The following is a 16,355-nucleotide window of genomic DNA, read 5'->3' as shown; positions in this document are numbered from 1 at the left end:
AAACTATGCAAAACTAAAAAGGAACAAACAAATCATGAGCATACCTGGAGGAGCAGAGAGAGAGAGAGAGAGAGCAAGAGTGATTAGTGACAGCTTTATACCCTGAGCCCAGGTGGCTCCAATCACTAACGACCCTCCTCTGCCTGCAGGAGGAACCGCCCCCTGCACTGCAGAGGAGGAGCCGTGACACTCTGAACACCATCCAGTTTTGATTTCTATTTGACATATTTTTAAACTGTGCTGTGATGTTTTAGAAAAATTCTGAACCTTTCTGTTCTTATAGTTTCTACAGATTTTAAATTAAAGATAAAAAATGTTGCGAAGTTATTATATTATTGATCATTTGACTATGAATTTTTAAATCACCCAGCAGAGTTATTTGCAGAGTTAGCTCCAAGTAAATGGTGCAATTCTTCAACCATTCGCAGCAAAATCTGCAGAGCTGGGATGGTTGTATCCCTCATATATATATGAGGGATACTGTCACGTTCTGACCTTAGTTCCTTTTTTTTATGTCTTTGTGTTAAGTTGGTCAGGGTGTGAGTTGGGGTGGGTAGTCTATGTTCTTTTTTATAGGTTGTTATATTTTCTGTGTAGTGTCTGTTCACCTTGCAGAACTGTTTCGTTTTCTCCTCGTTGTTATTTTGTGTAGTGTTCAGTTTTCAATTAAATTATGCCGAACACTTGCACGCTGCTTTTGGGTCCTCTTCTCCTTCACCAGACGAGAATCGTTACAGAAACACCCACCAACAAAGGACCAAGCAGCGTGGGAACATGGACTCCTGGACATGGGAGGACATTTTGGACGGCAAAGGACCCTGGGCACAGCCGGGGGAGTATCGCCGTCCGAAAGAGGAGCTGGAGGCAGCTAGAGCGGAGCGGCGCCACTACGAGGAATTGGAGCGAGGTAACGGGCACGAGAGGCAGCCCCAGACATTTTTTAGGGGGGGGGGGGGCACACGGGTAGATTGGCGGACTCCCCGTGTTTACCGTGGCGAGAGAGTGACTGGGCAGGCACCGTGTTATGCGGAGAAGCGCAAGGTGTCCCCAGTGCGCACGCATAGCCCGGTGTGCTACATCGCAGATCCTCGAATCGGCTGGGCTAGAGTGGGCATCGAGCCAGGAGGGATGATGCCGACTCAGCGCATCTGGTCTCTAGTGCGTCTCCTCGGCCCGGGGTATACTGCACCAGCCCTACGCACGGTGTCTCCAGTTCGCCAGCACAGCCCAGTGCGGCCTGTTCCAACTCTCCGCACTTGCCGGGCTACAGGGGGGATCCAGCCAGGACGAGTGGTGCTAGCTCTGCGCTCGAGACCGCCAGTGCGCCTCCACGGTCCAGTGCATCCGGTGCCTCGGCCAAGGACAAGGACTCCTGCATGTCTCCCCAGCCTGGTGAGTCCTGTGCCTGTGCTAAAATCTAACCCTCCTGCATGTCTCCCCAGCCTGGTGAGTCCTGTGCCTTCTCCCAGAGCCAAGCCTCCAGTGATGATCCATGGCAAGAAGCCTCCAGTGATAATCCATGGCATGAAGCCTCCGGTGAGGATCCATGGCATGAGGCCTCCAACGAAGGACATCAGTCCGGAGCCTCCAGCAACGCCTTCTAGTCCGGAGCCTCCAACGTCGCCCTCTAGTCCGGAGCCTCCAGCGTCGCCCTCTAGTCCGGAGCCTCCAGCGACACCCTCTAGTCCGGAGCCTCCAGCGTCGCCCTCCAGTCCGGAGCCTCCAGCGTCGCCCTCCGGTCCGGCGCAGCCAGAGCCGCCCGTCTGTCCTGAGCTGCCAGAGCCGCCCGTCAGTCAGGAGCTGCCGGTGCCGCCCGTCAGTCAGGAGCTGCCGGAGTCGCCCTTCACTACGGCGCTGCCGGAGTCGCCCTTCACTACGGCGCTGGCAGCATCATGTTGTGTGGGTGCCTCGCTGCAAGAGGGACTGGTGCACTTCACAAAATTGATGGCATAATGAGGTAAGAAAACTATGTAGAAATATTGAGTCAGTCAGGAAGTTAAAGCTTGTCCAAATGGACAATGACCCCAAGCGTAATTCCAAAGTTGTGGCAAAATGGCTTAAGGACAACAAAGTCAAGGTATTGGAGTGGCCATCACAAAACCTTGAACCCAATCCTATAGAAAATTTGTGGGCAGAACTGAAAAAGTGTGTGCGAGTAAGGAGGCCTACAAACCTGACTCAGTTACACCAGCTCTGTCTTAAGGAATAGACCAAAAATCACCCAACTTATTGTGGGAAGCTTGTGGAAGGCTACCTGAAATGTTTGACCCAAGTTAAACAATTTAAAGGCAATTCTACAAAATACTAATTGAGTGTATGTAAACTTCTGACCCACTGGTAATGTGTTGAAAGAAATAAAAGCTGAAATAAATCATTCTCTCTACTACTAGTCTGACATTTCACATTCTGAAAATAAAGTGGTGATCCTAACTGACCTAAAATAGGGAATTGTTACATGGATTAAATGTCAGGAATTGTGAAAAACTGAGTTTAAAAGTATTTGGCAAAGGTGTATGTAAACAAAAGGTTTGGTATATCAAAACTGGTATGTCATACAGACCTTTCCCAGACTTAAAGGCTTTAATTTAATCAAGAAGTTCATCCTCTGTATGTTGGCCTTCACATAAGTCTTTCTGTACAGCTGTTCATTTTACATTATTAATAGAAAAAAAATCCTTCCAATTAACTTCGATTAATGGAGATGGAGGAGACTGAAATGAAAACATATGCTTAAAGTACTTTGCTTCCTCTTCCAAAATCTAGTTTGGTGAATCATGGGTGACTCCGTCATTTGTAACAAGTTTCAGTAAATTATTTTTGGTAGCATTTCTATGTTAAAGATGAAAAAATATTTTGGTGCTTTTTTCCCCATATTTCATCCAGTTTGGTTAATTTTTATAATATATTACATATTATTATTTTTCCTCTAACGCATTCTGTGCCTCTAAAACTGCATTGTTGGTTAACGGGTTGTAATTAAGCATTTCACGGTAAGGTGTTGTACACCTGTTGTATTCGACGCATGTGACAAATACAATTTGATTTGATATTGGTAAAGCTTTTATTGGTATCTATCTGTACTGCTATCCCATCTATTTTTTATTAATATGCCAAGAAGGCCAGTATCCAGGAGTCACCTCTTCACTGTTGACGTTGAGACTGGTGTTTTTCAGGAACTATTTAATGAAGCTGCCAGTTGAGGACTTGGGAGGCATCTGTTTCTCAAACCAGACTCTCTAATGTACTTGCCCTCTTGCTCAGTTGTGCACCGGGGCCTCCCACTCCTCTTTCTATTCTGGTTACAGGTTGTTTAGGCTGTTCTGTGAAGGGAGTAGTACACAGCGTTGTACGAGATCTTCAGTTTCTTGGCAATTTCTAAAATGGGATAGCCTTCATTTCTCAGAACAAGAATAGACTGACGAATTTCAGAAGAAAGTCATTATTTCTGGCCATTTTGAGTCTGTAATCGAACCGACAAATGCTGATGCTCCAGATACTCAACTAATCTCAAGAAGGCCAGTTTTATTGCTTTTTTAGTCAAACTACAGTTTTCAGCTGTGCTAACATTATTGTAAAAGGGCTTTCTAATGATCAATTAGCCTTTTAAAATGAAAAACTTGGATTAGCTAACACAACATGCCATTGGAACACAGGAGTGATGGTTGCTGATAATGGGCCTCTGTACAACTATGTAGATATTCCATTAAAAAAAATCTGCAGTTTCCGGCTAAAATAGTCATTTACAACATTAACAATGTCTACACTGTATTTCTGATCAATTTGATGTTATTTTAATGGACTTTTTTTTTTGTTTCTCTTTCAAAAACAAGGACATTTCTAAGTGACCCCTAACTTTTGAACGGTAGCGTATATTATGACAGAAAAAGTCAGTTATAAATGATTCTGTCCTGGTTAAAAACATGTTGTCATCCAATGGGCTTTGATTAAATTTGCAAAATCCTCAAACATGGAAATTCTGTAAGAGTAATGTATATGACAATTATCTGATGGTCTGACCATTCTGTCCTTTATCAACACTTTTTAAACGTTTGGTGCCAGCGAGAATGACATGTATATCTCACTAGGTCAGGATATTTAAGCCTCCATATATCCAGTAGTTCTAATATATCCATGACATTCGAGATTTCCTTAAGTGCATAAGTGTGATGGCTTGTAGTGTGATTTCCTTCAAGATCCATTGAGGTATTTAAAACTGTATTATAATCTCCCACCATAATAATATAGTCTTGTATTGCTTGTTGTAGGCTTGATAAGTTACAATATTATATAGATTTTCAAAGAATAGTGGATCATCATTATTTGGACCGTATAGATTAATGAGACAAATCTGTTTATGGTCCAATAACATATTTTAAAGAATCATCGACCTTGCGGATCTGTTTGAACAACTTGCACATTCGGATCAAAATTATTGTTAATTAATATCACACCTTTTGAGTTTCTTTGCCCATGGGATAAGTATATTTAGACCCCTTGCGTACTTGCGTAATTGCGCACCTAACTCATTCAGGTGCTCGCTATTTCACATTTGACATTGTCCGTAAGCTTGAGTTTATTTGCACACAAAAAATCATACAATGATGGAAATACCTGTATGTTGTCCTTGTTAATGCAGATAGAGAAGAGCTTCTCTTAATCATAGCCTCAATTTTGTTCCGCACATTGAATATAGTTGTGAAGAGTCCCTGTAATCCTAGATTCAGAACGTTTAGGCGAGAAATAACATCACCCAGAGAGGCCAGTCGTGTGAGAAACTCATCTTCATGCAAGCGGTCAGACAAGTCAAAATTATGGTCAGTAAAGAAAACTTTAAGCTCATCTCTCAATTCATCAAAAATGTGTCAATACTTTGCCCCTTGATAACCAGCGCACTTCTGTATGTTGTAAAAGCGTTCAATGGTCGCTGCCCATATCATTGCATAGCGCAGAAAATACACGAGAGTTCAGGGGCCTTGCTTTAACAAAGTTAACCATTTTCACTGTCGTGTCCAAAACATCTTTCAAGCTGTCAGGCATTCCCTTGGCAGCAAGAGCCTCTCGGTGGATGCTGCAGTGTACCCTAGCGGCGTCGGGAGTAACTGCTTGCACACCTGTTACCACTCAAGTATGTCTCCCTGTCATGGCTTTTGCGCCATCAGTACAGATACCAACATGAGCAGCAGCTACGTTTGGCTACATACGGACCGTTAGTGGAATTCCCGCGAGAGCGTAACGGTAATGTGATTGGATGTTAATTATTTGACTAGGCTACCTGCATTTGACATTGTGTTGTTATTTCGCTGAACACTAGATGGTTGAATTTTATTTTTGGCAGTGAAACGAGGCTACTCAGGCGAGAAGAAAACCTCACCCATCACCTGTTGGAAAATATAAATGGACTGTTTGAAAATGTGAAGAAAAACAATGTGAATCACATTTTTATTTGGCGGCAAGAAAAGACTTGAGGTGTGAATGCATATCCAGTTGTAGCTGTTTGAGCATGCATGCAAAATTGAGCAAGAATGGGGAGATTTGATTAACCAATTTAAAATCCTAGCTGATGGAGTTCAAATACACCCCCCTACCCTGAAACACACACACACGCTGGTCCCCAGTTGTGACCATTTCCCCAAACATCTCTGTGCAGTCTGACCTTTTGATTATTTTGTGCCACCAGGGTCACAATAATTTTCCCGCTCTCTGATTGTCGTAGTGTGACCCCCCCTCTCCATGGGTTACAGCAGCTAGTGTTGCCAGCACTACCATTGCCTGGGTGGGGGCACCCCATCGAAATTCTCACCGGCTGGGTACACGTTCATCAATGTTCTCATTAGCAGCTTTGAGAAATTCCTTTTACGTTATGCTCACCCATCTAGGGGCTTTGGCTTCATTGGACCAACCCTGCCAGCCAGGCTCAGACTCTTGAGGGGGCAGTGCTGTTTTAGTGGGTTTCTGGTCTTTATGTCTTGGCTGCGTATAGGCTACTTGCAGTAGGCCTATAAAACAGATAAGGACTTCTCCTGAGTGTGTGGGTCGCTCAGGTGGGTGTATAGGGTTAGGGACTGTTCCATCATGATAGGACAATAAATACATAAACTATATTTAGAATTTCCTTTAAAATGTTTATCCCATATCTGCACAAAATTGAACGCTCTCTCTGCCACAACACCTGCTCGCAGACACGCACACATGGGCTCTGACATTTGCAACCATTTTCCGTTTTTCACTCACTTAACCACACTTTTCCAAACACAAAAACACACACCCCACCTTCCATCACAATACACCCGCACATACCCACATACTGTGCCTTCTATGTCCTCTGTTTGCTGTGTTTTTATCCCTGCAATGTTGATTTCTACCTAACTTCTGGCTTTTAAGTACTTTTGTGGTCCAGTTCCTTATATTTGAAGATTCCTTATATTTCTTCTAATGCTGTCTTATATCTATTTATAAATACTAAGAATAGAATGTTGAATACTAATTATTTTTACAGCATTCCCTATCTTGAATGGTATAGTGTATTTGCAGTTTATTTTTGTATCAATTGTTGTATTTCATTGTTTTTCAGTTGTTGTTTTTTTACAATCCCTACCATGGATAGTATTGGGTGTTCCATTATTCGACTCCTCTATGGAAACTTTGCATTATTTAGAATAGCCATGGAGAAGTGATTCGTGTCTCGGAAGAGTTGATTATCAGTGTACAGTTTATCGACTACGAGAGCTACACGTTTCCCTTTTAAGTCTATTCACCTTGAAGAATGGGTACAGAACTTTGCGCCGTTCTGCAATTTCCTCCAGAACTGATCATTCATTCTTATTTTCATGCCAGCGAGTCTTTTGCCCGGGCTTTTAACCATTATTTTATGTTTAAAGAATGCACATTTGGCAATGATTGGGCACTCATATCTCTGTCCAAAATGGGGTACTTGTTCGAGTTTGATTTTGTCAACAGTATCGCCTGGGATCTGTAGCACTTTAAAAAGGATCTTCACCCAATACCAGGTATTCTTGCATGGATTGCGTCTGTATTCCAAGTAAGGCTTCTCTCAGAAACATTCTCTCCTCTTTAAGTTCTTTAATGTCCGTTTCAATAGTACTGACCTTGAAGCTTGTTGGTTTCTTTCTACATTGTCACAGCTTTTTCATCACTCATTTCGAGGCTCGCCTTCATCGCTTTGCTTACAAGTTCAAGTACACCCAACTTATGATTTATTGATTTTAGCAGGTTGGTTTCAACTCTTACCGTACCAGGTGGTGAAAAGCATAAATCATAGGTGTCTGTCGAGGAATCTCGTAGTTTTCTCTCGGAGTTTGGTTCTCCGTTTTTTCCCTGTTTCCTCTCCAACATGTTTTGGCCTTGACTGTGTTCGTGATATTTATCAATCAACTTCTCTCGCCTTTTTGGGGAGTTATTATCCAGCTTGAATGCTATTGCCCACGAGTAAATAGATCAGTATAGTACTACTATTTAGTCAGTTTTAGATATTGAATATTGCAATTTCTCATGAGGCATTTTGCACCGCCATCTTCAGTCCGCCATCTCTGTCCCTCCAGTGTCACAGTATTACTTAAGTCACCTGTGTAATGATCATACTTTTTAATCAGTTTATTGATATCCCACACCTGTCAGATGGATGGATTATCTTGGCAAAGGAGAAATGCTCACTAACAGGGATGTAAACAAATTTGTGCACAACATTTTTGAGAAATAAGCTTTTCGTGCATATGGAACATTTCTGGGCTCTTTTATTTCAGCTCCTGAAACATGGGACCAACACTTTAGATGTTGCGTTTATATTTCTGTTCAGTATAGTTTGTGAAAATATGGAAATGTTTCATGTCATTGGCAAGATCTTTACAATAAGCGTTGTATATTTGGACCCATCCAAATATAGTTGTCATATCGTTCATATCACATCTCCAGAACATAAACAGTGTTCATTATTGAGTAGCCTACCATGTAACTTCCTGCTGTGGTCATTTCCATCTTCCCCTCGAAAGGACCCCATGTGATGCCCACAGGAAGTGCCTGGCGAGAACGTGTCTGCCACTCTGTACCGTCATAGAGAATCTCCAGCTCTCCTATAAAACAGAGCACAATCTGTATTTAGATTATTTATTAACATTCAATCATGACTCGAGCTTGAGTTCATAATTCTTTAATAAAAACTGTTTTTTACTCCATAGTATCTTAATGAGGCACCACACCACTGCAGTAGCATTTTCAGCCAAAGAGAGTACTAGTGTGTGATAGTCTTTGGTACACTCTTAGAACAAAAGGTCCTATCTAGAACCTTAAAGGGTTCTTCAGCTGTCCCCATGAGAGAACCCTTTGAAGAACCCTTTTTGGTTCTAGGTAGAACCCTTTTGGTTTCAATGTAGAAGCCTTTCTACAGTTATTCTTACCGGGAACATAGGTAGAGAACATTTAGCTAGAGAACATTTCTCACAATGTCCCTTCAGTGTATTTCAGGATTACTTCCTTCCTCATCATACTGAACACCACCACCACTATCAACATCATCACTGAGCCCCTCTTCCCTCTGCAGTCAATTAACAGATCATAAACTTCACTAAAGCGACTCTCCCTAGCTTCGATCCTTGATGACCTAGTTGTCTCTTTGATTAGGCTTTAGCCCCAGCAGTTTGACAGCCAACAGATAGTGTGGACTAAGCCTCTTTGTCCATCCAGTTTTGATGTGAATAGTGGAGGAGTGTGTTGGGAGTTGAGACTGAATTTCAAATAGCTGAGGGCTATTGGCTATATTTTCTAGTCCTATTCCTAACCATGATCTTGGAGTTGATAGTTTCACCCGTCTTTTTTCGTTGGACTCTTTGATGAAGTCTAAACTCTGACCCGAAAGAGCGTTGGATATTATTGACAATTTCAATTTATTTTGGGAACATCCTCAGCTCTTAAAAAGGGACAGGTTGCACCCAAACAGGAGAGGAACTAGGATGCTGAGTGCTAATATCGAAGAGGTACTACAAAAATGACAGGATATCAGTCCTTGCCTGCAACAGGTAACCCTCATTGACTCTTGTTTTAATCCACGTCCTCTTTCTAAGGCATAGGCCTAATGGTTCAGTTCTAGGTAATCTTGTATCTATTCCAATTCAAGCCTACTACATGAGATTTTCTAATATTTTCTAAATGTACTTGCTAAACATGGCATGTACGTATTTGAAACTCCTTCTGATCTGAAATCCCACACCTGCGGATTTGGACTGATTCACGTAAATGCCAGAAATTGTATTTAGAAAATGTATTGTATTGTAACTCTGGCTTCTCAAACGAAGGTGGACATGGTTATAACTGAACGTTGGCTAAAAAAGTCTACGCCAAACTCTGATTTGTCTCTGATTGATTATAACGTTTTTAGATCTGACAGAGTTGGCAGAGGAGGGGGTGTCGCCATATACATAAAGAGCAACTTAAATGTTTCTGTATCCATTACACCCTCTGTCCCTAAGCAATTTGAATGTCTTGTCTTAAATGTGGCCCTTGGTAATAATGCCCATCTGATGCTAGCAGGAATTTATCACCCTCCTTCGGCCTCCTTATGTGCTATTAACAAATTGTCTGACCTGCTGTCTAACTATGCTAAATCCGAATAATTAATAATTATTCTGGATTTTATTTTTTATTTTTATTTTTTATTTCACCTTTATTTAACCAGGTAGGCAAATTGAGAACACGTTCTCATTTACAATTGCGACCTGGCCAAGATAAAGCAAAGCAGTTCGACACATACAACAACACATAGTTACACATGGAGTAAAACAAACATACAGTCAATAATATAGTGAAAAATAAGTCTATATACAATGTGAGCAAGTGAGGTGAGATAAGGGAGGTGAAGGCAAATAAAATATATATATATAAATAAAAATATTAAAAAAGGCCATGGTGGCGAAGTAAATACAATATAGCAAGTAAAAAAAACATTGGAATGGTTGGTTTGCATTGGAAGAAGGTGCAAAGGAGCAAAATAAATAAATACAGTAGGTAAAGAGGTAGTTGTTTGGGCTAAATTATAGATGGGCTATGTACAGGTGCAGTAATCTATGAGCTGCTCTGACAGCTGGTGCTTAAAGCTAGTGAGGGAGATAAGTGTTTCCAGTTTCAGAGATTTTTGTAGTTCGTTCCAGTCATTGGCAGCAGAGAACTGGAAGGAGAGGCGGCCAAAGGAAGAATTGGTTTTGGGGGTGACCAGAGAGATATACCTGCTGGAGCGCGTGCTACAGGTAGGTGCTGCTATGGTGACCAGCGAGCTGAGATAAGGGGGGACTTTACCTAGCAGGGTTTTTTAGATGACCTGGAGCCAGTGGGTTTGGCGACGAGTATGAAGCGAGGGCCAGCCAACGAGAGTGTACAGGTCGCAGTGGTGGGTAGTATATGGGGCTTTGGTGACAAAACGGATGGCACTGTGATAGACTGCATCCAATTTATTGAGTAGGGTTTTGGAGGCTATTTTGTAAATGACATCACCGAAGTCGAGGATTGGTAGGATGGTCAGTTTTACAAGAGTATGTTTGGCAGCATGAGTGAAGGATGCTTTGTTGCGGAATAGGAAGCCAATTCTAGATTTAACTTTGGATTGGAGATGTTTGATGTGAGTCTGGAAGGAGAGTTTACAGTCTAGCCAGACACCTAGGTATTTGTAGTTGTCCACATATTCTAAGTCAGAGCCGTCCAGAGTAGTGATGTTGGACAGGCGGGCAGGTGCAGGCAGCGATCGGTTGAAGAGCATGCATTTAGTTTTACTTGTATTTAAGAGCAATTGGAGGCCACGGAAGGAGAGTTGTATGGCATTGAAGCTCGCCTGGAGAGTTGTTAACACAGTGTCAAAAGAAGGGCCAGAAGTATACAGAATAGTGTCGCCTGCGTAGAGGTGGATCAGAGACTCACCAGCAGCAAGAGCGACATCATTGATGTATACAGAGAAGAGAGTCGGTCCAAGAATTGAACCCTGTGGCACCCCCATAGAGACTGCCAGAGGTCCGGACAACAGACCCTCCGATTTGACACACTGAACTCGATCAGAGAAGTAGTTGGTGAACCAGGCGAGGCAATCATTAGAGAAACCAAGGCTGTCGAGTCTGCCGATGAGGATGTGGTGATTGACAGAGTCAAAAGCCTTGGCCAGGTCATTGGATTGGTTGATGCCAGTATCTGATCGGCTGAAAGATATTTGTATTGAGCTAAATCTACCTCAGCTGATAACTACTCGACTCAACTTTAAAGACTCTCTTAGATATTATTCTAACACCAGTATCAATGTCAACAGTGAAGAGGCGACTCCGGGATGCTGGCCTTCTAGGCAGAGTTGCAAAGAAAAAACCATATCTCAGACTGGACAATAAAAAGAAAAGATTAAGATGGGGAAAATAACACAAACACTGGACAGAGGAACTCTGGCTAGAAGGCCAGCATCCCGGAGTCGCCTCTTCACTTTTGACATTGAGACTGGTGTTTTGCGGGTGCTATTTAATGAAGCTGCCAGTTCAGGACTTGTGAGGCGTCTGTTTCTCAAACTAGACACTCTAATGTACTTGTCCTCTTGCTCAGTTGTGCACTGTGCCTCCCACTCCTTTTTCTATTCTAGTTAGAGCCAGTTTGCAATGTCCTGTGAATTGAATAGTACACAGCGTTGTACGAGATCTTCAGTTTCTTGGCAATTTCTCGCATGGAATAGCCTTCATTTCCCAGAACAAGAATAGACTGACGACTTTCAGAAGAAAGTTCTTTGTTTGTGGCCATTTTAAGCCTGTAATCGAACCCACAAATGCTGATGCTCCAGATACTCAACTAGTCTCAAGAAGGCCAGTTTTATTGCTTCTTTAATCAGGACTACAGTTTTCAGCTGTGCTAACATAATTGCAAAAGGGTTTCCTAATGATCAATTAGCCTTTTAAAATGATAAATTTGGATTAGCTAACACAACGTGCCATTGGAACACAGGAGTGATGGTTGCTGATAATGGGCCTCTGTATGCCTATGTAGCTATTCCATTAAAAGTCAGCCATTTCCAGCTACAATAGTCATTTGCAACATTACCTTCTTATGGCTGAAGGGGCAGTATTGAGTAGCTTGGATGAAAGGTGCACAGAGGTGCCCAGAGTAAACGGCCTGCTCCTGTGTCATAGTTGCTAATACATGCATATTATTAGTAGCAGTGGATAGAAAACACTTAGATAGAAGTTTCTAAAACTGTTTGAATTATGTCTGTGAGTATAACAGAACTCATATGGCAGGCAAAAACCTGAAAGTTCCACTTCCTGTTTGGATATTTTCTGGGGGTGCCAGATTTTCAACCAAGCTCTCATTGAAAATACAGAGAGATATGGATGGGTTTTCACTTCCTACGGCTTCCACTAGATGTCAACAGTCAATAGAACTTTGTCTGATGACTCTAATGTGAAGGGGGGCCGAAGGAGACAGGAATGAGTAATCACTTCCATGAGGTGCCCATGCATTGAACTGGCGCGTTCATGTGAGAGGGAGCTCCGTTCCATCGGTCAATTGAAGTCGATGTAATTCTCCGGTTGGAACGTTATTCAAGATGTATGTTAACAACATTCTAAAGATTGATTCAGTACATCGTTTGAGATGTTTCTACTGACTGTAACAGAACATTTCGTCACGTTATAGTGGACGCGCTTTGAGACATTGGTTAGGGCGTTTGGTAAACAATTCGAAAGTAGCTAATTGGATATAAATAACGGACATTATCGAACAAATCAAGCATTTTATGTGGACCTGGGATTCCTAGGACTGCATTCTGATGAAGTTCATCAAATGTAAGGAAACATTTATCATGTATTTTCTGGTTTCTGTTGAGTCCAACATGGCGGCTAATTTGGCTATTGTTCTGAGCTCCGTCTCAGATTATTGCATGGTTTATTTTTCCGTAAAGTTTTTTTGAAATCTGACACAGCAGTTGCATTAAGGAGAGGTTTATCTATAATTCCATGTGTATAACTTGTATTGTCATCTACATTTATGATGAGTATTTCTGTTGAAACGATGTGGCTATGCAAAATCACTTTATGTTTTTGCAACTAGTGAATCTAACGCGCCAAAGTAAACTCAGATTTTTTTATATAAATATGAACTTTATCAAACAAAACATGCATGTATTGTGTAACATGAAGTCCTATGAGTGTCATCTGATGAAGATAATGAAAGGTTAGTGATTCATTTTATCTCTATTTCTGGTTTTTGTGAAAGCTATCTTTCACTGGAAAAATGGCTGTGCTTATTGTGGTTTTGTGGTGACCTAACACAATCGTTTGTAGTGCTTTTGCTGAAAAGCATATTTGAAATCAGACACTTTGGTGGGATTAACAACAAGATTACCTTTAAAATGATATAAGACACATGAATGTCTGAGGAATTTTAATTATGAGATTTCTGTTGTTTGAATTTGGCGCCCTGCACTATCACTGGCTGTTGTCATATCGATCCCAGTAACGCGGATGAAGCCATAAGAAGTTAATAATGTAAGAGAGTCTAGCTAGCTACATTTTCAGATATTACACATTTCTAATTATGACAGAAAGAGCCATTTGCATTGCTAGTTATAGCCTAATGTTAGCTAGCTAACATTGAACCTGGTTGGTTAGCTACCTGCAGATTCATGCAGGGTAATGTTATGAGTTGGGATTATGGTTCATTGATTGTTTACCTAGCTAGCTAGCTACATGTCTTAACAAAAGATTCCACTATGCAAGTAACCATTTCAGGTGCGTTCGTAAATTCAGTCTGGCCATCTAATCTGATTTCAGAGCACTCTCGTCTGAGTAGAGGGCGCAGAATAACTGATGAATTTACGAAAGCTCTATACCCGTTGAATATGGCCGGTGTCAGTAAACATCGGCCAGAGGGTCTGGTGTGCGCTCTGAATGCGAAACGCTCTGAATTTACAACTGACAATCTGACAGCACAGTTGCAGTCACCAACACTCTGGATAACATAACAGACTAACCAGCTCTGCTAGGGCGAGTAATGTTCAGTGAGCTGTTCTCTCTCACGTAGAAGTCTGGAAGTAGCTAGCAAGTTAGCTTGGGTGCTTGACTGCTGTTGTTAGTACATTCGGATCTACCCTTAATGAGATGGGTGGGGCTAAAGCTTAAGAGGGTGTGAACAATGTTGAATGGGTGTAGACAAAGAAGGGCTCTCCAATAGTAGTACCAAAACATTCAAAGGCCATTTCTCAAAAGTGAGTTTACAAGTTAATCTATAAATAAAAATTACTTTCCCATTGTTCCTACTGTATGATATACCATTTTTTAGCTCTGAGTCTCTACTTTTATCCAATGTAAAAAACACAATTTCAAATTTTGCTACATTTGAGCCAGTCAGTCACATATGCTGAGCACTTGTTGGCTGTTTTTCCTGCACTCTGTAGTCTAACTCATCCCAAACCATCTCAATTGGGTTGAGGTCAGGTGATTGTGGAGGCCAGGTCATCTGATGCAGCACTCCATCACTAGCACTTACACAGCCTGGAGGTGTGTTGGGCCATTGTCCTGTTGAAAAACAAATGATAGTCCCACAAAGAGCAAACCAGATGGAATGGGGTATCACTGCACAATGCTGTGGTAACCATGCTAGTTAAGTGTGCCTTGAATTCTAAATAAATCAACAACAGTGTCACCAGCAAAGCACCAACACACCATTTTTACATTTTTTATTTAACTAGGCAAGTCAGTTAAGAACAAATTCTTATTTACAATGACGGCCTACCCCGGCCAAACCCTCCCCCAGACAACACTGGGCCAATTGTGCGCCGCCCTATGGGTTTCCCGATAGCGGCCGGTTGTGAAACAGCCTGGGATCGAACTAGGGTCTGTAGTGACGCCTCCAGCACTAAGATGCAGTGCCTTAGACCACTGTGCTACGCGGGAGCCCTAACCATCACACCTTCTCCTCCATACTCATGGTGGAAACCACACATGCGGAGATCATCTGTTCATCTACTCTGCTTCTCACAAAGACAGAGCGGTTGGGAGCAAAAATCTCAAATTTGGACTCATCAGACCAAAGGACAGATTTGCACCGGTCTAATGTTTATTGCTCGTGTTTCTTGACCCAAGTAAGTCTCTTCTTCTTATTGGTGTCATTTAGTAGTAGTTCCTTTGCAGCAATTCATCCATGAAGGCCTGATTCACGTGGTCTCCTCTGAGCAGTTGATGTTGAGATGTGTCTGTTACTTGAACTCTGTGAAGCATTTATTTGGGCTGCAATTTCTGAGGCTGGTAACTCTAATGAACTTATCCTCTGCAGCAAAGGTAACTCTGGGTCTTCCTTTCCTGTGGCAGTCCTCATGAGGGCCAGTTCCATCATAGCGCCTGAATAGCACCTGAAGAAACATTCAAAGTTCTTGACATTTTCCGGATTGACTGACCTTCATATCTTAAAGTAATGGACTGCCGCTTCTCTTTGATTATTTGAGCTGTTAATATGGACTTGTTTTTTTACTAAATACGGCTATCTTCTGTATACCACCCCTACCTTGTCACAACACAACTGATTGGCTCAAATGCATTAGCAGGAAAGAAATTCCACAAATGTACTTTTAACAAGGCACACCTGTAATTGAAGTGCATTCTAGGTGACTACCTCATGAAGCTGGTTGAGAGAATGCCAAGAGAGTGCAAAGCTGTCACAAAGGCAAAGGGTGGCTACTTTGAAGAATCTCACATATAGAACATATTTTGATTTGTTCAACACTTTTTTGGTTCTACATTATTCCATATGTGTTATTTCATAGTTATGATGTCTTCACTATTATTCTACAATGTAGAAAATAGTAAACAAATAAAGAAAACCTTTGAATAAGTAGGTGTGTCCAAACATTTGACTGGTATTGTATACGATGTATTAAATACCTTGCTAATAATCAATGTAAAAAAAAATCCACAGGAGCTGATTCACTTGACCCCTTCTACTACAGCTTTCAGTCCCACTTATTGTTGAACCTATATTTTTAACTTAACAACTGATCCTGGGTTTATCCCTTAGATTTGGAAAGTGGCACATGTCCTCCCCGTACATAAGGGTGGAGATCCTTCTGATTAGATCATTACTGCCCAATCACCAAGTTATCTTGCCTAGCCAAAGTTATTAGAATCCCTGACCAAATCCCAGCTAAGAACTATTTTAACTTCTCACTCTATTCTAAACATGCACGGTTTCGGACACTATGCTTGTTTTAGATGGTGTTAAATTGCCTAGATCATAAAAAAACATTGTGCTGCCTCATTTATAGATCTTTCCAAGGCATTCGACACCATTGACCATTCCCTACTCATTCAAAAACTGTCTGAAATGAGCCTGGATAA

At 41.7% G+C, this 16,355-nt stretch overlaps 1 protein-coding gene across 2 annotated transcripts in view; it reads right to left on the bottom strand.

Moving 5' to 3' along the window:
- The window catches only part of LOC129819575 (zinc finger protein ZFPM2-like), a 102,036-nt gene that overhangs the window by 52,308 nt on the left and 33,373 nt on the right, over positions 1 to 16,355 (bottom strand). For both annotated transcript variants that reach the window (XM_055875933.1, XM_055875934.1), the window contains one exon: positions 7,963 to 8,087. In XM_055875933.1, coding sequence (XP_055731908.1) covers positions 7,963 to 8,087 — 125 coding nt within the window. The remainder of the gene's footprint in view (positions 1 to 7,962; positions 8,088 to 16,355) is intronic.

Source organism: Salvelinus fontinalis, chromosome 22 (assembly GCF_029448725.1).
Source record: "Salvelinus fontinalis isolate EN_2023a chromosome 22, ASM2944872v1, whole genome shotgun sequence".
NCBI classification, from domain to species: domain Eukaryota; kingdom Metazoa; phylum Chordata; class Actinopteri; order Salmoniformes; family Salmonidae; genus Salvelinus; species Salvelinus fontinalis.
The sequence above is the reverse complement of the archived record's forward strand: the minus strand, read 5'-3'. Positions and strand labels throughout refer to the sequence as shown.